This window comes from Octopus bimaculoides, chromosome 1, assembly GCF_046866305.1.
Source record: "Octopus bimaculoides isolate indiv1 chromosome 1, ASM4686630v1, whole genome shotgun sequence".
NCBI lineage: Eukaryota > Metazoa > Mollusca > Cephalopoda > Octopoda > Octopodidae > Octopus > Octopus bimaculoides.
The window spans coordinates 133749867-133772928 of NC_142928.1; the positions used below are offsets into that span (position 1 = coordinate 133749867).

A 23062-nucleotide genomic window follows, 5' to 3' on the forward strand; every position below is an offset into this window, starting at 1 on the left:
TGCAACATTGCTGGTATAATTTCGTTAATCTATATTCCACAACACATAAATACATAAAAACAGAACAGGCACACACACACACACACACACACAAAGAACAAGCACACACACACACACACACATCACAAATTCTATGGAAATTACCTTTTCCTATTCTGTCATTCCTGTTTGTGAGGAGTGTAATATCAAAACGTGATCTTCCATTTAAATTTACAAGGAAGTTATCTCAGAAACCTTGTCCTTTACCTGTTGTTTCTAGCATGTCTGAGATGACATTTGCATATCCCCCCTCCACTTATTTCTTTCCTCAATTTAATCACATTCCTATGTTTTCCATACAGGAAATTTGCATTTCGCCCAAAAGTGGGTAGCCAATGAGTGATTTCTCCAACTTGAAGATTGTTAAAAGTTTTGGTTGAAAATTTATTTTTACTGCTATTCGCTGGTGCCTCTGGGAAAAATAAGTTGACGAAAATACAGCTAGGGTCATGACGAATGTCCTCCTAAAATTGGAGCGACATGCGTGCTAATTTTTGGACGTGTATAAATTACATTCACGTACACACGCATCCTGCCTTTTATATATACAGATAAATAAATATATATATATATATATATATATATATATGTATGTATATGTATATGTTTATGCGTCTGTGTTTGTCCCCCCACCATCACTTGACAACTGAGGCTGGTGTATTTATGTCTCTGTAACTTAGCGGTTCGGCAAGAGACCGACAGAATAAGTACTAGGCTTACAAAAAGTCCTCTGGTTGATTTGTTTTGATTAAAGGCAGCGCTCCAGTATAGCCACAGTCAAATGACTGAAACAAATGAAAGAAAAAAGAATATTAGATAGTATATCTTAAAACAAATATATTTTGATGTATATTTACTTAATTAAGGCAGTGAACTGGCAGCATTTTGTCCATCTTTACATTCTGAGTTCAAACTCTCCTGAGGTTGACTTTGCCTTTCATCCTTCCTGGCTTGATAGAGTAAGTACCAGCTGAGTGCTGGGGTTGATGTAATTGACTTTATGCCTTCCCTAAAATTGCTGGCCTTGTGTCAAAATTTAAAATCAATATATATATATATATATATATATATATAATATAATATAGGATAAATTCTTTATAAAAACCTCATAATGAAAAATTTCGTAATGAAAAAATTCATCGTTTCTTCATAGATATATTTAATTATATATAAAGGGCATTAACTGTGTATTAATGCCTCACGCTATCGAGGGACTAAATAAGTAAAAAAAAACTACCAAAAAAGTGCTTATTTTTGGTAGTTTTTTTTACTTATTTAGTCCCTCGATAGTGTGAGGCATTAATACACAGTTAATGCCCTTTGTATATAATTATATATATATATATTGATTCATTCTCGAAAGATGCCTGTTGCTATTTTTTGTTGTTTGTATTCGTAATTGTGAACCATGTTCTCCTTTTTTTCTTGTTTGTTTTTTTTATCATTCATTCATTATTGTAATAATAGCATGAGAAAGCAAAATACTTTCAATTCTGTCAGTATACAAGCGGCCCTCAAAAAAACTTTCTGTGATTTAAGTGGCCCGTAATGTAATTTGAGTGGGCCAGGCCTAGGTTAGACAGTTTAACTGAAATTGGTAAGTTGGAGAGCTGCACCAGGTTCCAATCTGATTTAGCATGGTTGCTACAGCTGGATGCTCTTCCTAACACCAACCACTCCACGAGTGTAATGGGTGCTTTTTACATGCCACCAGCATGGGTACCATTTACATGATACCGGCAATAGCTATGACTATGATTTCACTTGGCTTGTTGAGTCTTCTCAAGCATGGTATATTGCTATGATCTCAGCCACTTATCATTGCCTCCATGAGACCCAACGTTCAAAGGGAGTTTTTTACATGCCACCAGCCTGGGTACCTGTTACATGACACTGGTATTGACCATGACCACGGTTTCACTTGGCTTGACAGGTCTTCTCAACCATAGCATGTCGCCAAAGGTATCAGTCACTTGTCATTGCCTCCATGAGGCCCAATGTTTGAAGATCATGCTTCTCCACCTGGGGCCTATGTCTTCATTTGATATATTTTAATATAAATATACCACAGAAAGGTTAAGCAAATTCAGTCTTTCTCACATCTTAATATAGTCATGCATAACTGCTTTGTCTCATTTTATTTTGTCCTTTAACAATTCTAAAAAATGTTTTGAATTTATCTTGAACAATTTGGTAAGCTGTGACACCATGAGAAGAGAAAAAAAAATTAAACTTAAGTTGAATTAAAATAAACAAAAATTAAATAAAACAAAAGCAAAACATTGCAAAGTATGTGACCAATTTATTTGCTTCTAAAGATGAAACAGGAAATAAAATACCAATGAAAATGTTTACTCTTTCTGAGAAGTATATCACATCTTTTTTCTAACCCTCAAGTTGTTGACATTCTTTAGTCATAGTTCAGTCTAATTGAGCAGGCCTATAATCAAAGGCGTTTCAGCCAGAGCAATCACATCTCTTTGTTTATACACTGTCCAGTGTATCCTTTCTTTATATACAGGGTGTCCACAAGGTCTGGGTACATGGAGTTAATAAAATCATAACATAAACAATTAAATATAAGAAATAATAATTTCTTAAAGTATGTGTTAATCCCCATGTACCCAGACTTTGTGGACACCCTGTATGATGATAGAATGTGATTTGAGGAATATTTAGCTGCTATTTCTACCAGGCTGAGGAACTACATAGACACATATTTTTGCTATTGCTGCTGCTGTTGTTGTTGTTGTTAATGATGTTGATAATGATTTAGTTATTGTTTTACATCTGTTGGAACAAACCTGTTAAACAATTTCAGTTTGCCAGCAGTTTGGGGCATGATTCCACCTTTATTATGGGGATAAGATGATGAACTAAAAATTCAAGACATAAAACACATGGTCTCTGTTTTAAAGAATTTGATGGCAACACTGAGCAGCTTACATGGCTACATACAGGCTACCTCATTGGCTCACGATAGTATTCTCAATGGTGGTGGTCGCGTTGTTGTTTGTAAGGTAGTTTAATTTTGGAAAGTTACGGATTGATACTTCTAAAATATAACTGATTACTAAAAAGAGAACAGAAAAATAATTAGAACATCCAGTATCCATTACAGCCACTAATTTCATTTGTGATGGACAAATATGAATAGTAACTTCTAATATGGCGTTGAGGAACAAATCTGCTTTTGACGATTTCTGTAAAACTCTCGCAATCTGGAAAAGATATTAGATATTCAATTATAAAGAGTCATATAATTGCAGAGAGTTATATAATTACAGAAAGTTATATCTATGACGAAGGAGATAATTACATGTGATAAATTACATAAGAAACAAATTTACTGATGGTTGAATTACATGGAGTGGCACTTCATCAGATACTTTGCTATTATACATGGTATTTGGAAATTACAACACACACACACACGTGTGTATTGTATTTACTTGTGTATAAGTTGCATCTTTAATTTAGTGTTAAATCTTGGTAAAACATTTTTTTGAATTTGTACTTTTAGCTTTGCCCCATGTATAAGATGCACCCCAGTTTTTTTCAGTTTAAGTCAAGTATAAAAGAGCACAGCTTCACTCATGCACAGATGAAAGTAAATTGGAATAACCAGGCTGAATGTGAGATAGCTATTGTCTAACAAGACAGGGCAATCATATATAATTTTAAACTGAGCTGATAACATAGAATGATGTAAAGTATATACTGATATTAATACTCCTACAATTCAGATGCTATTTTCAGATATTGCGTAGTATCCTTTAACCTTTAGCATTTAAAATGACCATATCCAGCCCATATATTCTACCTGTTTTACATTCAAACTGACTGGATCCAGCCTCTCACACCTACCCTACAACATCATTCTAAAAATAAACAATCATAACACTGAAATCTTGAAGCAACAAGATAATGTATGATTAATTCAAAACAATGAGAATAAATAAGTATTGCATTTGACAGAGTAATCTGAATGCTAAAGGGATAAACAAAACATTTATCCTAAGTACTTTCGTCACTGATACTTCATGATTATAGGATAACCATTAAAAGAAGGAAACAAAATGCATACATCTTACTTCATGCAGATATTTGTATAAACTTTCACAAATATTTTAATATATAGATCTATCTAAGTCATGGTTTTATGGGAGAATAGTAAAAAAGAGGAAAAAAAAAATAACCAAAAACAAAAAGATATTAGAAAAGTAAGAAGTAAAGATTTAAAGTAAGGACACAGAAAAGTATTGACAGAAATATGTATTAGGTTGAATGTGAAAATATTTTTACCTCAGAGAGCAGATCTTAATGAAACCTCCAGCTTCAATTGGTTGATAGTCTCCCTGGACATTCATGCTGAAAACAAGGAAATAAAACATTTAAGACATGTAGTAGAAACAGTTATATATGTATAACACCATCAAGTTGCCAATAATTGATGACACGGAAGACTTAATTTGGATATTAAGTAAAATAATACCTAAGTCGGTCAACAACCTAAAATTGCAGCTATGATTTGATATCACTATCATAATCTTTTAACATCTACTTTTCGAGGCTTGCATGGGTCAGACAGAATTTGTTGAGACTGGTTTTCTACAATTGGATGCCATTCCTGTTGTCAACCCTCATCTGTTTCCAAACAAAGTAATATTTTCCCATGACCAGACATGTTTTTCAGAGAAGTCTGGAAATGAACAACATCATTTGTATGATGATGGTGATGTTCCGTTACAACCATCATGTGATGTTAAGACAAGAGTACTTGCAAACACAACCACACACATCATTACCACCATCATCATCATCAAGAATTAGTTCACACTGTAAAGTGGCCAGTGCTTGGAAGGACATCCAGCAGTAAAAACCATACCAAAATTGATTTCACCTGTACTGGGGCCTCGGAAGAAGCACTTAATTCAGCGTGTCAAAAGAGACACTGAAGCCTAATGCAGTCTTCTGTCTTGCCAACTCCTGTCAAACCATCTAACCCAAGCTAGCATGGAAAGCAGACATTAAATGATGATGATGATGATGATATATATATATATATACATACACACACACACACAAACACAACTGACTTCTTTTAATTTTCATCTAGAAATCCATTTACAAGGCTTTGGTCTGACTGGGGCTACAGTAAAAGACTTTCCCCCAAGGTACTTAACAGTGAGACTGAAACCAAGACAACACAGTTGGGAGTCAAGCTTCTTAACCACACAGCTATACCTGTGCCTGAGCTCTTTATAAAAATTGATACCAACACACCTCAGACTACAAAAGTGTTATTTTGGTATTAAATAAATAAAGGAATAAATGTACATGATTTGTGAGAAGAGTGCTTACCTGACTAATTCTTCATTGTAGAGAGACAGAGGGGATTCCCGGCTTATGGCCATGGCTTTACCCTTGTATAGTGAAAGGGTGACACTGCCTTCCACACACTCCTGACTTTTAGCAATACACTGTCGAGTGTACTCACATTCAGGACTGAACCAAAATCCTGTTTTATCACAGAGAAAATGCAAGCAGTTGAATCACAGATCATTTAAAAACAACAAAGTGCAACAAAAAAAAAAAAAGAAGGAAAAAGAAAAGATTATATATATATTTATTTATTTATTTGTATGTAAAATGGCCAGCATGTAAATTAACTCGACAGCCCTTCAGATAACTTAGAAATTCTGTTGAGACTTTTTCAATAACAAAAAAAAAAAAAGATTAAAATTTTAAAAATTATAATACACTCTTGCAGAGTTTCATAAAATGTAGTTTATATATATTTAATGCATGTAGAGTTGTAGCTTGTATGAAGAAACCCTGTGCATCCGCAGGTGAAACTCAGAGTAACAAGAGACTAACTCAATCAAAACAAAAAATATTATTAATCTCTACTTTGGCGGTGAGCACTTTCTTTCAAATGTTAACATATCTAAGGGACATAACTCAGTGTTTCAACAATTACAGTTATCTTCTTTTCGATTTGTATTGTTTGCTATGCAATGAAATAATTTTTTTTAATACAGAAAAGGGTTTTAGACAAACTGGTTTTTGTAGTGTTCTTGTTGAATAGTTAATGTTTGTGGTAGTGTTTGTTTGATTAGATAGAGGAATTGTTTTACCACGAAGTTATAATGTGCATGCTGAATGGAAGATTGAATGAAAAAAAAAAAGATCTGGTTTCATTGACAGTATTACCAAGTCTCATGTTGTCTGATTTATGCTGCATTTCAGCAACAAATAAACCTTTTTGTAAATTGCTGTGGCATCAGGGTCAATGAGCAGGACCGTCGCTAAGCCCCTGCAACTCCTGCAGTCGCAGGGGGCCTCCGTAGTTGAGGGGCTTCATGTTAAGATCAAAGTACATAGATGAGTCATCTATTTACTTTGGTTAAGATGTTGAACAAGAATTACACTATATTAACTTAAAACTTCAAGAAATAAAACGGTAATACATTGAAACTGCAAAAGTTCTTGTAAAGATATTATATTGTACCACGAACGTCCCTACCTACATAGGCTTTGTACACTCTGGTCTTTATTACTCACATATGGAAGTTTTACTAATTGAAATTTGTAATAAACCTATATAAATTTAACTTGTACTTTAAAAGATGTTCTTTAGGATAACGTGAAATATTGAACTTCAGATACAATAAAGTAAAATATAGCTAGGAATAAAAGGTGTAGATTATGAATTTTGACTGAAGTGATGGGGCCTTGAAACAAAAAGTTGCAGGGGGCCTCTAAAAGTCATGCAATGCGCCTGTCAATGAGAAATACTTCATCCTCACCAAAACAACAGACACTTTAAACAAATAAGAATTACATTCTAAGTGCTGACATGAGAATGAGTTCTTTCTTTTCAGACTCAGCAGGGCTGTTAAACTAAATTGCACTTTGTGCAATAATCCTAAAATCAACATGACAAAACCATACTGATTAAAACACATGAAACCTTTAGGTATGAGACAATAATGTGGTTTAGCATCATACAATTATATAGGTAATTGAGTGTGAAACACCTAAAACAACTCTACTTACCACGATAGACCTGTTCTGAAAACTTGTTGTCTAAATCGCGCTTTATTTTGCGGACCTCCTGCAATTAAAAACAAATGTTCTAATAGTTAGAATTGTTAAGGGAAAACTAATATGGCCAAGTCAAATAATGGTTTTAAATTTTGGCAGAGAGCTAGCTGGTTTTGAGGGAAGGGGGAAGTTGATCACACTGATCCCAAAAGGATGAAAAGCAAAGTTGACCTCAGCAGAATTTAAGCTCAGAATATAAAAACAGATGAAATGCCACTAAGCATTTTGTCCAGTATGCTAATAGTTCTGCCAGCTTGCCATTTTAGTCGAGTCAAATAATGATACAATGATAACAGGGAAAGACTGTTCCTGCTGTTTAGCCCCAGATCAACCCTGATTAAGCAGGGCTATGATCAAAGGCATTGTACATATAAGAATAAGTTGACTGCTTCTGTTATTTTGATGTATATTTTGTGTGGACTGAATGAGAGATAATGTTTTATGATAGTGCTGTAGTAGTGTTCTGGTGTGTTGTCTGGGAGTAATTATAGATACAGAAGCAGGAACGGTAAATGCTGAAGTCTAGCATAGTAAAGTGAGTTGCAATGAAATCTTCAAATTTCATCCAATCATCTTTAAAAAAAGATGAATAAACATACTGGATAGCCATTACATAAAAGTCATTGGAATGTTGGTCAAACAATGAATGGGTAAGTTTTAATTTGTGTTTGTGTATGTGTTTTATTTTGTGTGTGTGTGTGGTTGTACTTTTGCAGACACATGTGCACATATGTTTGTTAGCATGTGACAGAAAAGTGTAAGTAAAGATAATGCATTGTGAGCTGATTGTGTAATAAACCTACAAGAAAATTACACAACAGAAAGCTTGAAATGCAGTAGTTTGATCTGGTTTGAAAATGTTATACTTTGAAGATGACATTACAGACTATGATGATAAATGAAATGATGTGGTACAGCTAGCACAATAAAAAGCAACAGACATTTACATGAAAGCACATATTTCACCTTAACAGCAACAATTCTTTCTAATTTAGTTTCAAATTATGGCTTAAGGCCAACAATTTTAGTGGGAGTGGACAACTCAATGACATCAATCCCCAGTACTTCACTGGTACTTATTTATTCTACCTCGAAAGGGTGAAAGGCAAAGTTGACCTCAGTGGAATTTGAACTCAGAATATTAAAAGCTGAAAGAAATGCTATTAAACATAATTGTTCAACACACTAATGATTCTGCTACCTTAATAATAATAATAATGGTTTCAAATTTTGACACAAGCCAGCAGTTCTGAGGGAAGTTGGTTAGTCAATACTATTGACCCTAGAACTTGATTTATTTTTATCAACACCAAAAGGGATGAAAGGCAAAATTGACAGTAGCAAATAGTATTTTCTGATTTAAGCACTAGGCCTGCAATCTCAAGAGGAGGGGAGGAATTGATACCATCGGGCTGGCACCTGTGCCCAGCGTCGCCTTTCTGGCACTTGTGCCCATGGCATGTGTAAGGACTTTCAAGCGAGATCGTTGCCAGTGCCCCTGGACTGGCTCCTGTGCAGGTGGCACGAAAAATACACCCTTTTGAGCGTGGCCATTGCTAGTACCGCCTGACTGGCCTTCATACTGGTGGCACGTAAAAGCACCCACTACATTCTCTGAGTGGTTGGCGTTAGGAAGGGCATCCAGATGTAGAAACTCTGCCAAATCAGATTGGAGCCTGGTGAAGCCTTCTGGTTTCACCAGTCCTCAGTCAAATCGTCCAACCCATGCTAGCATGGAAAGCGAACGTTAAACGATGATGATGATGATGATGATGATGATGATGATGATGATGAAACCCTAGTACTTAACTGGTTCTTTATTTTATTGAAGAATGAAAGGCAAAGTAGTCCCTGGTGGGATTTGAAATAAGACTGTAAAGAACTGGGGCAAATATAGCTAGGCTCTTAATCTGATGCTTTAATGATTCTGCCAGGTCACTGCCTTGATGCTGGCAAATAATGAAGATTTCTAAATAAGGGACAAAATGACAACTTTAGAGGGAAGAATTTAGTTGATTGCATTGATTCTATGACCTGACTGGAAAGATGACATGCATAATAATGATTTTGTATTTGGTTCAAGGGCAGCAAAACAAAAACAAAAGGTGGAAGAGTAGGCGCGGGAGTGGCTGCGTGGTAAGTAGCTTGCTTACCAACCACATGGTTCCGGGTTCAGTCCCACTGCATGGCACCTTGGGCAAGTGTCTTCTACTATAGCCTCGGGCCGACCAAAACCTTGTGAGTGGATTTGGAAGACGGAAACTGAAAGAAGCCCGTCGTATATATGTATATATATGTGTGTGTGTGTGTGTGTGTGTTTGTGTGTCTGTGTTCGTCTCCCCAACATCGCTTGACAACCGATGGTGGTGTGTTTATGCCGCCGTAACTTAGCGGTTCGGCAAAAAGAGATCGATAGAATAAGTACTAGGCTTCCAAAGAATAAGTCCTGGGGTCGATTTGCTCGACTAATGGTAGTGCTCCAGCATGGCCACAGTCAAATGACTGAAACAAGTAAAAGAGAGAGAGTAAAAAAGAAAAATACAAAAATATTGGATTATAAAAATTGCATGTAAAAAATACAGTAAATAATATAATTTACTACAGAATAAATATCCAAACAAATTCTATCCATATGGGTTAGACGGAAGCAAGATTTTAGTGTATAACAATAATCTAATGTGGTACCATTTCACCACTAGTCAGAAGCTGATTCATAGGGAGAAGACACAAAGAACCAACTCCAAGACATGAGTGGTAGTTTCATCACCATTTGTGTTTAAAATCTGTTTTCCAAGCTGGCATGAGTTGGCCAGTTTTACAGGAACCGATGAACCAGAGGACTGTGCCAAGCTCCAATGTCTGCTTTGAAGTGGTTTCTAAAGCTGGACACACTTTCTAATACCAACAACTTCACAAAGTGTGGTAGGTGCGTTTTATGTGGCACTGATACAAGTAAAATCATCAAATAACATGCAAGTCAAAATCACCTGACGGTGTGGTTTGGTAGTGAGGGAGGTGGCTTTATGTCAGATGATGAGAGGCTAAAATATGACAGAGGGGCAGGAACAGGTGTGTTACAGTAGAGGAGATACCCAACCCTAACCAGTTGGAAAAAGAGGGAAGATGGTGAAGAGATGTCAGGATGTACCCTTAGGTTACATCATCATTTAATGTTTGCTTTCCATACTAGCATGGGTTGGGCGGTTTGACATGGAGCTGGCTAGCTGGGAACTGTCCAAAGTTCAATTGTCTGTTGTGGCATGGTTTCTACAGTGAGAGAACTTTATTGATAATTAGCCCTCAAAGGGTGAAAAGCAAAGTTGATATTAGCAAGATTTGAACTCAAAGCTCAGGCATCTGAAATAAATACTGCTAGGTATTCTATTCGATGCTCTGATGCAAACCATAAAAAAACAAAAAAATTTTTACCCTATCCATGGTGAAGATTTCAATGTCTGTGTGAGCTATTAAAAGGATGGTGCCAGCTGGAGTTTCATAGACTCCTAGAATAATAAAAATAAGACAGATTTAAGCAGTATTTATTGTGTTTATTAAGGATTAAGTTAGTATAGAAAGAATTTATTAACCATGTCATTTAAACATCATTTTTTTTTTTAATATTTGATTACATCTGTGATGATGAATTTAGCAGTAAAAGAACTTTAAAATATTCATAAAATATTCAAACTTAAAAACATTGGGATTGAAAAAAAATAAAAAAGTCAAAGCTAACCACGTGATTTCATGCCAATAAATCTGTTTTCCACCAAGTCAATACGTCCAATACCATGTTTGCCTCTGAAATAACAAACAAAAAGCTGATAGTGTACATCCTTCAGTCTTCTATATACAGGCATATCTCAACATACATCGTCTTGGGTTATGTCTTTTTAACTTTCACAGTTTTTTTAAAGAAATTAATGGGGGAAAAAAAAAAAAAGTCTCAACTTCAGTTGATCTATCTGACTTTACATCAGTCTCAGCAACAGTATTTAAAAGCATAATATTTATCCCTACTGAAAGGTAGATACTGTACTAGAACACAAAATACTGCAGTAGTTACTATCAGAGAAATTCTTGTATTGGCTTTTGGTGAATATAAGCATTCCTGTTTACATCGCTAGCAGGGAGAGAAATCTGTGTTCTAACACATCTATTTTTAAGTGGGGATAAAGATTAGCCTTTGATATTACTACCACTTCTGTTGCTAATGATTATATTTAAAAGCAAAACAATTTTTAATAAAAGCAACCTAAAAACTAATAATGATGAACTTCAATTTCAATTTGAACACTTTAATTCACACTTTTTAAATCTTTAATCAAGTACATCAGTGTCACCAATGAGATACTTTATTTGAATAAGGTACCAATGATGTGTATAGGTGATATTGAGCACAATCTCACACATACACATCTCATTCATGTGCTGCAAGTTATGGAAAATCCATACTAACCCAAGTTCATTGAGGTACAAGTACAATTCCAAAGGATCTGTTTTGACAGTTTTATCATGAAGATTCTTCACAGAAACAGGAAGTCCTAAAAAAGATAATTGTTAAAAAAAAATAACATTAACTTCAACTGCTATTTCTGGCAAACTGAGCAACCACTTTGAGATTCTTAATATAGGCGCATCTAGCTGCATCTAAATTTTGTTGATGGAGATAAAACATTGCAAATGAAATGAAGCTCACCTTTCTTGAAAGTAATCTGAATACGTTCAACCTGGTCTGGTGCTTTTTCTGGGTCAGTTGTCATGTTGTATATTCCATTTGGTGCTTCAGTCTTAGGGTTTTCAAGAATTCCACTTTCATAACTGTGGAAAAAAAAAGGAAAGGCAAAAATTTCACTTTGTTGTTTTGTTAATTGCTCTGTTTGTTAAACAAATGCTGCTTCTATGGCTAAGAAAGAAAACACTATTATTATTGTTATCATTAGCACACTGGGTAAAATACTTAGCGGCATTTATTCTTTTACTTATTTTATTCATTTGACTGTGGCCATGCTGGAGAACCACCTTTAGTTGAGCAAAGTGACCTCAGGACTTATTCTTTGAAAGCTTAGTATTTATTCTATCGGTCTCTTTTGCTGAACTGCTGACTTACGGGGATGTAAACACACCAACATTGGTTGTCAAGTGATGGTGTGGGGACAAACACAGACGCACAAACATATACATATATATATATATATATATATATATACGACAGGCTTCTTTCAGTTTCTGTCAACCAAATCCACTCACAAAGCTATAGTAGAAGACACTTGTCCAAGGAGCCATGCAGTGGAACTGAACCCGGAACTATGTGGTTGGTAAGCAAGCTACTTACCACACAGCTACTCCTGCGCCTATATATTCTGAGTTCAAATTCCGCTGAGATCGACATTGCCTTTCATCCTTTCAGAACTGATAAAATAAGTTCCAGTTGAGTACTGGAGTTGATGTAATTGACTAACCCCAATACCCGAGAGTGCTGGCCTTGTGCCAAAATTTGAAATCATCATTATCATTATTAAGGTGGGCAGCTGATAAAATTGTTACCATGCAGGACAAAATGTTTAGTGAGAGTTCTTCCAGCTCTTTACATTCTAAATTCAAATCACACAGAGGACAGAGGTCAACTTTGCTTTTATCCCTTTCATGGTCAAGACAGTAGGTACCAGTGAAGTACTGGTGACCAGGGGAGGGGTGAGTTTCAATATAATTGACTTATCTCCCCTCCCCCCAAAAAAAAAAAAATTGAAACAATCAAGGAGGCAAGCAGGCAGAATAGTCAGCATGCTGGACAAAATGCATGGCAGCCTTTCCCATCTTTACATTCTGAACTCAAATTCTGATGAAGCTGACTTTGATCCTTTCAGGATCGATAAAATAAGGACCAGCTGAGCACTGGGGTCTATGTAATCAACTTAATCCCTTCCCTGAAATTACTGGCCTAGTATCCAAAATTTGAAACCATTATTTACCGCTTTTCTTTGTTTTATCATACATTGATATAAAAGTATTCAGTACATTCTTATACTCAAATATATATATCATCATCATCATCGTTTAACGTCCGTTTTCCATGCTAGCATGGGATGGACGATTTGACTGAGGACTGGTGAAACCAGATGGCTACACCAGGCTCCAATCTGATTTGGCAGAGTTTCTACAGCTGGATGCCCTTCCTAACACCAAATATATGTAATTATCATTATTATTAACTGTTGTCTGTACCTTGTAAAACCCTCACCAGCAATGGCTACTGGGTTGGCAGGTTGTTGCTTGAGTGGAGCAAAGGAATCATCTGGCAAGAGTAGGGAATCACCAACAAATGGTGGATGCAGTGACTCACTGTTACAGCACCTACCACCATACTATGACAAGTCATCTACAGATGAAACAATAACATCTTTGTGTGATAATTTTTGTGCAAAATAATATCATCTGGTCCTTGTTGAATGGGTTTTTTTAATTTCAGAGATTTCCTTCTCTGAGATGGATTATCTTCACTATGACTGGTGACTATATCAGATGGCTGTTGACTCTTTTGAGTTCCTCTAACTTTTGATATATCTTATTTTTCATCTTGGAGAGTGTCCGAAAATCACCCTCCTTATCAAGCAAGCTTAGTGGAGTTGCTGGTTTAGTTGTTGATCACCTGATCATGCAACAGGATGTGCTGAGTTATGTGTTACCAGTAGTGCAAGAGTGATCTGACATATAGTAACCGATGATTATGAACTTATACCTAGCCAGATTTACCAATCTATACCTTTCATTGGTAGTTTGATAGGAATAATGGATAACAGATGGAAGTCTTTGGAATGGTGTCCTGAAACAGGCACTATGCAACTGACATCATAATTATCAGGTGTAAAAAGCATCCAGCCATGGAAACCATGTCAAAACTGACCTTGCCTATGCTTGTGTCATGTAAAAAGCACTCATTCCACTTTGCTGGGTGGCTGGTGTTAGGAAGACCATCCAGCTGTAAATAACCATGCTAAAACAGACAGAAGTCTGGTGCAGGATCCTGTCTGGCTGGCTCTTGTCAAATCATCCAACCCATGCCAGCATGGAAGGCAGACGTTAAATAATGGTGATGATGATGATGTACATGACGATTTCTTACAAAAGCACAAAATGACAGATACAATGGGAAAATAAGATGAAATTGTGTGAATCCTGATGACATTCTTATAGGTATTATTGACATTAGTGAAGTAAAATTGTTGCAACAGTCCAAAATCAAAGAGAGAATTCAACTAACCCAGGTACTTCGCTATACATCACTCTATACATATACACACACTGATTCTACACACTTCTGAAACCTCTTGTACAGGAAAATAAAACACATATATACCTGATATGCATTAAGTTAGCATCCATACTCCATGGATCCTTTTTAGTTGCAGGAACTGGAATTCCTCGTTTCTGAAACAGATATCATGTTTTAATGCTTAAACATTCCTTGTTTTGCAACACTATTAATATTACAATGTATGTAAACAAACAAAGTTAGCTTTTTTTTGTTTTTGTTTTCTTAGAAGCGTTGAGATGTATTGAAACATACAGATACGAAAACATTTTACTCTCAAATGCATAATAATAATGCTGACTAGCATAAATAGTGCTATTCAGCATTATTATTATGCATTTGAGAGTAAAATGTTTTCATATCTGAACTATTAATATTAATTGATTAACAACAACAGCTAGATAAGATATTACTGAAGACGTATAACATTTATCAACATCATCTTTTTTGTAATTCTATTTTCTCTGCATTCCTTGAACATTCAGTATATCCTCCAATCCCTGAAGGGGTTGAGAATATATTTTAGGTGATGTTATTTTTTTTTTTACATGAAGGGTGCTATAGAGCAGAAGTTCTGAGCTAGCACAAAGCAAGAATTGTTCTCAGATCTCAGCTGGGACCATTTTATTTCACACAATTTACTGGGTTTACAAATTTCAGGGGAACCCCACAAAAGAGTACTACTCTCATATTTAAGACAGTGCTGCAAATACATACACATTCTGACATTCCAAAAAGGACTACATGACTGACTGACATGTAGCCCCTTGTCAACACGTTCCATCTCTCTGCCTTTTAAGCCACTACTACAGAGGTCTCTACTCCTTGCAATTGGCTGGTTTCTTATATATCCACTCAACCAACACTCATCTTTTCTCATCTAACCATTCCTATTATGTCCACCACCCTGGGCCCTGCAGTAACCAAACACAATTTGTTCTTCTTCCCATATAAGGCATGGCACTTTGGGCAAGTGTCTTCTGTTATAGCCTAGGGCTGACCAAAGCCTTATGAGTGGATTTGGTAGATGGAAACTGAAAGAAGCCCATCATACACATATGTGTGTGTGTGTGTGTGTGTGTGTGTGCGTGTTTATGTCTGTGTTTGTTCCCTACCACTGCTTGACGACTGGTTTTGGTGTGTTTATGTCCCCAAAAGAGACCAGTGGAATAAGGACAAGGCTTTCCAAAAAAAAAAAAAAACAAATACTGGTGTCAATTCATTTGACTAAAATTCTTCAAGGAAGTGTCCCAGCATGGCCGCAGTCTAATGACTTAAACAAATAAAAAATAAAAGATAAAGACCAGCCCCTCTGAAATTTCCTCCCTGCCCTAAATTGCAACTATTCAAGAGGAACATTTATGGCCTCAGACTCACTGGTACTGGAGGGTTTGCAAAGGCCCTGGTTACAGCCTCTTTCTCCAGATCAAACCAAATGGAGAAAAAGACTTCATTATCTAATATGTATTCCCTTCTTTTTAAAGAAGATCTGATGTGATTTGAGGGAGATTTGGCTACCTATATCTTTCAGAAGAAACAACCACATGGTGGAGCTCCTTAATTAGTTTGTGTTGTTATTGTTAGCTCTATGTCATTATCATTATCACAATCATTTAATGTCCGTTTTCCATGTGAGCAGCAGTTGGACAGTTTGACAAGAACTGGCAAGGCTTGAGGCTACACCAGGCTCCGTTATCTGTTCTGGCATGGTTTCTGCAGCTGGATGCCCTTCTAATGACAACCACTTTACAGAGTATAATGGGTGCTCTTAATATGACACCAGCACCAGTGCTCAAAACATGATACCAGCACAAGTGCTTTTTGTGTGACACTGGTACCAGTGGTTTTTACTTGAAACCTATGATTAAAAGGGTTACAACCATGATCACCCCATCTTTTACTGAGGCATCACGTATCCAGTACTATGTTGTAAACAATGGAATTTGAGATATCATCATGTCTGAGACAGTAGGGTGTGATTTAAGAGAAATCTTGCTGCTGTTTCTAGCAGTTCTAGTAACCATAGAGAAGTTGGTGAACATGATGAAGAAAATGGAAAGAAATTGTGATGTTTGTGATACAATCATTGTTAGTTTCATTGTTGTTGGTGACGGTGAGGAAGGTAGCATTGCTAATGAGACAACAGTTGTAAAGGTTACAGTGCTGATGATGTGTTTTAATATCATCATCGCTATTATTTTAACACATTCACTTTACCATGCTTGCATAATTTGGACAGAGTTTATTGAAGCAGATTTTCTATGGCTGAATGCTCTACCTGTCATCAACCCTCATCTGTTTCCAAGCGAGTTAACATTATCCCATGTTGAAAATGAGTGACATACATTTACAACCTTCAAGTGATGCCAAGACAAGGAAACACACACGTGATAGGCTGTGTTCAGTTTCTGTTTACTAAATCTTGTCACAAGAATTTGATCAGCTTGGAGCTATAGCAGAAGACATTTGCCCAAGGTGCCATGCAATAGGATTGAACTTGGAAGCATGTCGCTGCAAAGCAAACTTCTGAACCACACAGCCACACCTGTGCCTATAGCCATGCCTGCAATAAGTTTTAACTATTTTCAAGAGAAATTAGCAAAAACAAAAATTCTAGTTTAAGAAATTCAAATACGAAGTTACCTGAGCATATTCCATGAGATCTTCTCTTCCTTTAAACCTGTTGTAGAATTCTGGCAACCTCCATGGTGCCACAACCTAAAAAATAAATGATAAAACAGATATAAGACATATAAATATATAGGCGTTCTTTTACCAGAGAGAAGGTCTTTCTTGAAATGGTGGGTTAGTGAAATATATAAAAATGGGATTTAAGGCAGATTTAGGGCAACATTTGGTCTTTTGAAGAACTAACCTTCAAAAACACTAAGTAAAATGTTTGAGGGAAAAATCATTTCACTGGAATATATTGTTAGTGATATAATTTTCTTTGAAGCCCACCTTTTCAACTATGAGGAAGGGCTGAAATAATGTTTCATTTGTCCATCCATCAATAGCAAATACACAAATATATACATACATGTGTGTGTGTGTGTACATATATATATATATATATATATATATATATATATATATATATATATATATAGTGAGCATTTACAAAAAACAAAAGACGAAGATGTAAACAACCAACAGATGTATTAGTTTAACACTCAGGAAGTGAGAAAGTCTTTTACGTTTCAAGCCTATGCTCTTTGACAGAAAGGAACACAAAAATAAACAGGGAGATAAAATAGAAAAAGGTTTAGTGGCTAACGATCTATCATGGCGAATGCCGGACATATATATATGTGTGTGTGTGTGTACAGAGATGTAATGGCCATGTCTGCACCCATTTCTTCTTTAAACAGACTCTAACCTTAACCCTTTAGCATTTAAACTGGCCATATCCAACCCAAATATATTATCTGCTTTATGTTCTAACCAGCCAGATCCAGCCTATCACTCTTACCCTTCAATGCCATTATAAAATATACAATCACATCAGAATTTCAAAGTTACAAGATAAAGCATGATATAAATAATCTGAATGCTAAAGGGTTAAACAACACTGTAAGCATGCAAGCAACTTACTTCGACTTTGGGGTAGAGGGCATAGGATGCAAGTTCAAAACGAATTTGGTCATTTCCTTTGCCAGTTGCACCATGGGATACATACTGGGCACCTTCTGCTTTAGCAACATCAATCATTGCTCTGGAAAATACAGAGAGAATTAGAAAGTAATTCAACAGCCAAATATATATGTGGGTACTACACATTTTTTAAAGCTTAAACAAAGAGAGGCAACATCCATAACCATTTTTACAGGTTCTCTTGAATTGGTGGAAATAAATGGAATTTGTTTGTTTGTTTGTTCATTTAATGTTAATTTTTTTCCAAGATAGTATGAATTGAATAGGGTTGTATTTGAAGTAAGAATTTATGACTGGATGCTTTTCCTTTCACTAACCATTACACGCTTTTTAAGTAAGGAATTGGAATTTTTTTTGTTCTACATTTCATCAGAAATACAGAGTAAACAGACATAATGTCAAAAACGTAAACATCATGTCACTGTTCCACTCAGACAGTGACAAGCAAATCTGTGGAATGTCTATATTCACACACACATAGATATATAGTGTTGAGTACTCATTCTCATTGTTCGACAGTTGTGTGTATATATACATCAAATGCATAAATATATATATATATATATATATATATATATATATATATACTAGTAGAGATACCCGGCCTTGCTCGGGATTAAAATGGCATAGATTTTTATTGCTTTACTTGTTTCAGTCATGTGACTGTGGCCATGGTGGAGCACCGCCGTTGGTCGAAGAAATCAAGCACAGGATTTATTCTTTGTAAGCCTAGTACTCATTCTGTCAGTGTCTTTTACCAAACCGCTAGGTTACAGGAATGTAAACACAGCAACATCAGTTGTCAAGCAATGGTGGGGGTACAAACACAAGACACAGGCATACACATACACAAATATACACATATATACAACAGCCTTGTTTCTTGTTTCAGCAAATTTGGAAATTAGTTGTGGAGAAATGGAGAATATCGTTTATATTGTGTATCACTCACTAAAAAGACGAAATTTAAAAAATCTGTTATCTCTCTCTCTCTTTTTACACCGTCGCTAGAAGGGGACTTAACTCATGCTCCGACTTGAAAATTGTTAGAAGTTATGGTTTAAAATTATTTTTAATGCAAAAATTCACGTCTTAGGAAGCCCCCCACCCACCCTGCCAAATAGAATAAATGGCCGATTCCGAGCATTTTCGACCATGAGGAATCCATTGGTGCGACTCCCAAATTGCTATCTTGTAAAGTGTGGATTTCTATAGATGCAACACACACTCACAAACTCAGCTTTACAATATGTTCTGATATCAATATCAAAATACATATCTCCTGTGCTGGTAGCACATAAAAAGCACCTTTTTAGCAGAGGCAAAGTGATGGTGGAACGTTAAAAGCTCCTTTCGAGTGTTGGGCCTCATAGAGGCAATGACCAAGGCTCTTGCCATTATTTTGTGCTTGAGAAGAAGACCCATCAAGCCAAGTAAAATCGCAGTCATGGCAGATACTAGTATCGTGCTAGTGGTACGTAAAAGCACTCATTACACTCTCAGAGTGGTTGGCGTTAGGAAGGGCATCCAGCTGTAGAAACCATGCCAAATCAGACTGGAGTCTGATGCAGCCTTCCAGCTTGCCAGCCCTGGTCAAACTGTCCAACCTTTGCCAGCATGGCCAATGGACATTAAATGATGATGATGATGATAATATATATACATACACACATATATACACATTCATATATTCATATATATATATATATATATATATATATATATATATATATATATATATATACACACATCAAAATAAACAATAGGATATCAAGAGGTGGTGCAGTACAACCGTTTCAAGCGACTCCATTTAATTGAACAATGCAATCATTACATCAATTTAAATTCAGGGCTATCCTCAGCTGCATAAATAAATAAATAGAATTTTTAATCAGTTGGACACAATATAATTTTACTCAAATGCTCTAATAGAGCAGTATATTCTTAGGTACATTAGTGGCAACATGGACTCTTTCCATGGTCTTGCTCTATTAGAGCATTTGAGTAAAATTATATTAATGTGGCTGACTGATTAAAAATTCTATTTATTTATTTATGCAGCTGAGTATAGCCCTGCATTTAAATTGATGTAATGATTGCATTATTCAATTAAATGGAACCACTTGAAACAGTCGTACTGCATCACCTCTTGATACCTTGTTGCATATTTTGATATTATTCACCTTACTCTTTTACTTGTTTCAGTCATTTGACTGTGGCCATGCTGGAGCACCGCCTTTAGTCGAGCAAATCGACCCCAGAACTTATTCTTTGTAAGCCTAGTACTTATTCTGTCAGTCTCTTTTGCCAAACCACAAAGTTACGGGGATGTAAACACACCAGCATCGGTTGTCAAGCGATGTTGGGGGGGGGGGGCATAGACATCATATACATATATTACATACATATACATGACGGGCTTCTTTCAGTTTCCGTCTACCAAATCCACTCACAAGGCTTTGGTCGGCCCGAGGCTATAGTAGGAGACACTTGCCCAACGTGCCACACAGTGGGACTGAACCTGGAACCATGTGGTTCGTAAGCAAGCTACCACACAGCCACTCTTACGCCTATGTTAGCACAGTTATATGTAGTAGCTGCTATTACCAGTATAGTTAGACTGTTCATATAGTTAACATAGTAGGTAATATTAACAGTCAGTACAGTTATACATAATACATAGTACCAACAGCAAATAAAGTGTAGAAGCTGGTATTAACAGTTACTATAATTAAATGTAGTAGCTTGTATACAGTCCTGCAAGGTGCTGTGTTTTGCAAGTGTGATAATAATTAAAAGAAAGATTTACCAAATGCCAGGAAAATGAGCTTCTTGACAATGTGGCCATTTCATAAGACAGGTTTCATATTCATCATTAAGAGCAGGAAACATGTAGCTGCACAGTTGAGTTGTATGGATAATACTGCACTGATTTGGTGCTTCAACTCAAGTACCTAATTCAACTGAATCTCAATTATTTCTATACATATACATATATACACATACATACATATACATACATGCATACACACACGGTTTCTGCACAGTTTCTGTCTAATAAATTCATTCATAAGACAATTGTTTGGCCAGGTGCTATACAAAAATATATTTATCCAAAGAATAGCTCAGTGGGACTGAACTGGAAATCACATAGTTTTGAAGTGAACTCCTTAATCCCAAAATCAAGCTTGAGTTAGCTTAAGCCTTCCAATGCAAACTGCCATTAAGCAAGTGAATCTTTTCAGCATATATGTAAAGCAAATATTGAACAATTAAGTTTCACTAACCTGTAAGAGGGGTATGAAAAATTACCAACTGAAGGCAAATATATATATATATATATATATATATATTATTATATTATATTATATTATATCACTCAGTTGTTCACAAGTCTGAAAAAAGCAGACTCAAAAAACTTTTCTGAGCAATAATATTTTATATAGATTTTGGTTATGGTAACTTTCTGACCCACCATAACCAATAGCTACGTAACATGTGTGTGTGTGTGTGTGTGTGTGTGTGTGTATAGTAATAATAATAACAATAATCGTAAAAGCACCCACTACACTCTTGGAGTGGTTGGCGTTAGGAAGGGCATTCAGCTGTAGAAACTCTGCCAGATCAGATTGGAGCCTGGTGCAGCCTTCTGGTACGCCAGTCCTCAGTCAAATCGTCCAACCCATGCTAGCATGGAAGGCGGACGTTAAACGATGATGATGATGAATAATCCATGGATTGAATTTATATTTTAATGCATTGCTATGCACGTTTCCATAAATCACACGTTTCTTATGATCATAGTCTGTATTCCCTGGAAATTATATTGGCACAGCTCGGTGTAACCCCCAAAAACTGCTATTGCCAGTTGTAATCATTAGGCAGTAGTTGGTATAATAAAATAGCAGCTTTTATATGCATACTGAAAAACATTTCCAATAAACAAACTTAAAAAGGATATATATATATACACATACATTGCAACAGTACATCACATTTTCTAGTGAAGTAAAACCATTATCAAGCAAAGATGCTGAAAAATGGATAAACATAAAGAAAAATGAAATTACGTGCACAAGTACTATTAGTGTACTTCAAAGACATTATGTATGGCCATGCATGCAATGAGTTTGGATTCAGCTTGCCTAAGATGGCTGCTGTTCAGTTTTAATGCATATTTCACCCAATGGAATATAGCTTAACAAGAGTCACCAGTCTTGTGAGGCTCTACTATCTTTGCTACTTAGTAATTCATTCTTTTAAGGGAAATGTCATATAAAATTATCCTTATTATATAGCATCCCCTTTTCTATGTTCACATGGGGTCAAACAATTTTCTGAGGCAGATTTTGTATAGCCGGATGCCCTTCCTGTTACTCTCATCTGTTTCCCAGTAAGGTAATATTCCTCCATGACCAGACATGTTTTTCATGGAGACTGCAAACAAACAACACTGCTTATATGTTGGTGATGCTTGTTTACAACCATCACAAAACATCCAGACAATGGTACACACAAATGCACGTGGATGTATGAGAGCTCCCTCCCCCACACTTATGAAAATACTAAGTTTTACTCACTTTGCAATACAGGGTCTGGCAAGAGCTGTACCAAGCAGATACCTGTCTTCATATACAGAATTACCTTGAATAGCTGGAAATATATAGTCTGTGACAAATGATTTCTGCACATCTGAAATGACAACCTATGATAAAAAAAAAAAAAGTTCATTAAGCAATTTATGGCATTTTTTATATTTATTTATTTGTTTGTTTTTGCCTCTCATAACAAATAGACACACGCACACATCCATCCATCCACCCACCCACCCACATATATACATACATGTGTGCACACAGTTTCTATCTACCAAGTCACTCACAAAGCATTGGTCAGCCCAGGGATATATAATAGAGGCGAGTTGGAGAGTTGCCAAAGATGCTGTGCAGT

At 36.0% G+C, this 23062-nt stretch overlaps 1 protein-coding gene across 8 annotated transcripts in view; it reads right to left on the reverse strand.

The window, feature by feature from the left end:
• Positions 1 to 2326: 2326 nt before the first annotated feature.
• Positions 2327 to 23062, reverse strand: part of LOC106881508 (argininosuccinate synthase) — a 48577-nt gene continuing 27841 nt past the window's right edge. For 4 of the 8 annotated variants that reach the window (XR_016243453.1, XR_016243451.1, XR_016243452.1 and 1 more), the window contains exons 5-17: positions 22693 to 22817; positions 18053 to 18173; positions 17102 to 17176; positions 14504 to 14574; positions 11846 to 11967; positions 11606 to 11690; positions 10883 to 10947; positions 10579 to 10652; positions 7102 to 7159; positions 5404 to 5560; positions 4345 to 4410; positions 2699 to 3260; positions 2327 to 2563 (exon numbers count right to left, since the gene is read on the reverse strand). Coding sequence is in view for 4 of the 8 variants with exons in the window: in XM_089358807.1 (XP_089214933.1) it covers positions 3203 to 3260; positions 4345 to 4410; positions 5404 to 5560; positions 7102 to 7159; positions 10579 to 10652; positions 10883 to 10947; positions 11606 to 11690; positions 11846 to 11967; positions 14504 to 14574; positions 17102 to 17176; positions 18053 to 18173; positions 22693 to 22817 (1077 nt within the window). In the remaining 4 variants the exon portion in view is untranslated. Of the gene's footprint in view, positions 3261 to 4344; positions 4411 to 5403; positions 5561 to 7101; positions 7160 to 10578; positions 10653 to 10882; positions 10948 to 11605; positions 11691 to 11845; positions 11968 to 14503; positions 14575 to 17101; positions 17177 to 18052; positions 18174 to 22692; positions 22818 to 23062 lie in introns of all 8 variants that reach the window. The other 4 variants (XM_089358807.1, XM_089358795.1, XM_089358813.1 and 1 more) reach the window with 1 other exon arrangement.